Below are 3,117 nucleotides of genomic sequence, written 5' to 3' on the forward strand. Positions count from 1 at the left end.
TGAGGACGAACAACAGGTCGTAACACGTTTCGTAATCTGAGGACGAACAACAGGTCGTAACACGTTTCGTAATCTGAGGACGAACAACAGGTCGTAACACGTTTCGTAATCTGAGGGCGGACGAAAGAGGGGATATTATATACGATCGAAATAGGATTGGAGGGGCTGGGATTGTGATTGTGATTGTGATTGGGATTGGGGTGTGTGTGTATGAGTGATTAGAGAGAGAGAGAGAGATTGGAGGGTTGGGATTGAGATTAGGGTGTGTGTGTATGAGTGATTAGGGAGAGAGATTGGTGGGTTGGGATTGGGATTAGGGTGTGTGTATGAGTGATTAGAGAGAGAGAGATTGGATGGTTGCGATTGGGATTGTGATTGTGATTGGGGTGTGTGTATATGAGTGATTAGAGAGAGAGAGATTGGAGGGCTGGGATTGGGATTGTGATTGGGGTGTGTGTGTATGAGTGATTAGAGAGAGAGAGATTGGAGGGCTGGGATTGTGATTGTGATTGGGGTGTGTGTGTATGAGTGATTAGAGAGAGAGATTGGAAGGTTGGGATGGGGATTGGGGTGTGTGTATGTGTGATTAGAGAGAGAGAGATTGGGGTATGTGTATGAGTGATTAGGGAGAGAGAGATTGGAGGGGCTGGGATTGGGATTGGGGTGTGTGTGTATGAGTGATTGGAGAGAGAGATTGGAGGGTTGGGATTGGGATTGGGGTGTGTGTATGAGTGATTAGGGAGAGAGAGATTGGAGGGTTGGGATTGGGATTGGGGTGTATGTATGAGTGATTAGAGAGAGAGAGATTGGAAGGTTGGGATTGGGATTGGGATTAGGGTGTGTGTGTATGAGTGATTAGAGAGAGAGAGATTGGGATTGGGGTGTGTGTGTATGAGTGATTAGGGAGAGAGAGATTAGTGTTGTTGTTGTAGTTGTGGTGAGAAAAGTTGTGGTTTTGATGGTTTGTGAATTAATTTGTGTTTATGGATCGAAGAGTTGTTAGCGAGTGTACTGGTGATTAAATAGTAAATAGACTGAGAGGAAAGTAATTGAAAAAAGTATTGATAAATATGATTAATTAATTACTGCTACCGGCACTTTACAAAACAAATCAGTAATCCAAGTCTTATATAAAAATCAACCATAACGATGAACAAAATCCACCATGAAGACAAACAAACAAACCCAACCAACCAAAACTATACACCCCACAACCAACCCCCCAAAAAACAAACAAACAAACAAACAAACAAACAGAAAAGACCTCCACACAGAACCAAAATAATTTCCACAACCAAAACATCACCGAATATCTTACTTAAATCTTCACGTGTCATGACACTCATAGTCTCCTTGGTGTAGGCAATAATCTCGCGGTATTTCTTCAAGGTTTCCGATTTGACAGTGTCGCCACATCGAATACAAGTTAGGGGTTTCGAAGCCTCGTCTTTTTCTTCTTCTTCGGGAACGGTGACCGGCGAGAGGCAGTTCTCGTTTTCTGTTGGCGGAAAAGGGGAGGATTATTCCCGTTTTCTTTTCGTGTGTAGTTGTTGTTGTTGTTTTCGTTTTGTTTTGTGGTGTTTTGTTTGTTTGTTTGTTTGTTTGTTTGTTTGATTGGTGGTGTTGACTGTTTTTTTTTATTTGTAGTTGGTTGTGTTATTTTTTATTTTATTCAGTATTGTTATATCTTCAACAGCCAATTCCTAGCAAATTGTATGTTATAGAAATTATATTTGATAGATTCACTCAAAAATCATTAAAAAAACTTTGAATCAATGAACATTTGAATTATCTGATATTCTGGACAAGGTACATTGCAGGTTTAGTATATGCAAACTGCATCTTTGGGTATATATTGCACGTCAAGCAGCTCCTATAATCTCTCTCTCTCTCTCTCTCTCTCACTCGCTCTTCCTCTTTCTCTCTTTGGCTCTTACCCCCCCCTCCCCATATTTATCAGTCTCCTTACTTTTTCTGTCTAGCTCATCTCTCCCTTCTCCCTCTCTTTCTTTTTTTTCTCTCTCTCTTTCTCTTTCTCTTTCTCTCACTCTCACTCTCTCTCTCTCTCTCTCTCTCCCCCCCCCCCTCTCTCTTTATCTTTAATACCTCTTTCTCTCTCTCTCGCTCTCTCTCTCTCTCTCTCTCTCCTCCCCCCCCCTCTCTCTTTATCTTTCTCTTTCTCCGTCTCTCTCTCTCTTTATCTCCGTATTTCTCCCGATCCCTACCTTCTTTCCTCCCCCCTCTCCCCCCCTCTCTCTCACTCACGCACCCCTTCATCCCCCCAATTATACCCAACCCCTCTGCTCTTTCTCTCACTCCCCCTGCTCCTTCCCCCCCACCCCTGCTCTTTCTCACCCCCCCCTGCTCCTTCCCCCCCACCCCTGCTCTTCCCCACACCTCTTACTCATTCTCCCCACACCTCCTACTCATTCTCCCCCCCCCCACGTCCTACTCATTCTCCCCCCCACACCCCCTACTCATCCCCCCCCCATCCCTGCTCATTCTCTCACCCCCCCCCCATGCTCTTTCTCTCTCACCCCCATCTCTTACCGCACTTGATCGTATTTTCCATTGCAAGCCTCTCCTTGTCGTGGCACGGTTTGCAATCACACCAGAAGAGCCAGTTCTTGTTGAGTTCTTCCCGCCGTTCCTTGGTGCCTTGAAGTGGGTCCAGGTAGCTAATGCGGCACTGTGGGAGAGAGAGGGAGAGAGTGAGTGAGTGAGTGAGAGGGAGGAAGGGAGAGAGAGGGAGGGAGGGAGGGAGAGAGGGAGAGGGAGGGAGGGAGGGAGAGAGGGAGGGAGGGAGGGAGAGGGAGGGAGAGGGAGGGAGAGGGAGGGAGAGAGGGAGGGAGGGAGGGAGGGAGGGAGGGGGGGAGGGAGGGAGAGGGAGAGAGAGAGAGAGAGAGAGAGAGAGAGAGAGAGAGAGAGAGAGAGAGAGAGAGAGAGAGAGAGAGAGAGAGAGAGAGAGAGACAGACACACACACTCACACACACACATTATCATTATTATTGTTATTATCAAGAGAGAGGGAGATAGATAGATAGATGGATATATATATATATAAAAATATATATATATATATATATATAAAATATATATATATATATATATATAGA

General features: G+C 45.2%; 1 protein-coding gene across 1 annotated transcript in view; it reads right to left on the minus strand.

The window, feature by feature from the left end:
• Positions 1-3,117, minus strand: part of LOC122252649 (histone-lysine N-methyltransferase SMYD3) — a gene marked incomplete in the record, with an annotated part of 26,502 nt that overhangs the window by 1,936 nt on the left and 21,449 nt on the right. The window contains 2 exon segments of the mRNA XM_086542845.1: positions 1,319-1,498; positions 2,551-2,689. Coding sequence (XP_086398971.1) covers positions 1,319-1,498; positions 2,551-2,689 — 319 coding nt within the window.

Source organism: Penaeus japonicus, unplaced genomic scaffold (genome assembly GCF_977035675.1).
Source record: "Penaeus japonicus unplaced genomic scaffold, GWHDUDI00000001_assembly GWHDUDI00000012, whole genome shotgun sequence".
Taxonomy (NCBI): Eukaryota; Metazoa; Arthropoda; class Malacostraca; order Decapoda; family Penaeidae; genus Penaeus; species Penaeus japonicus.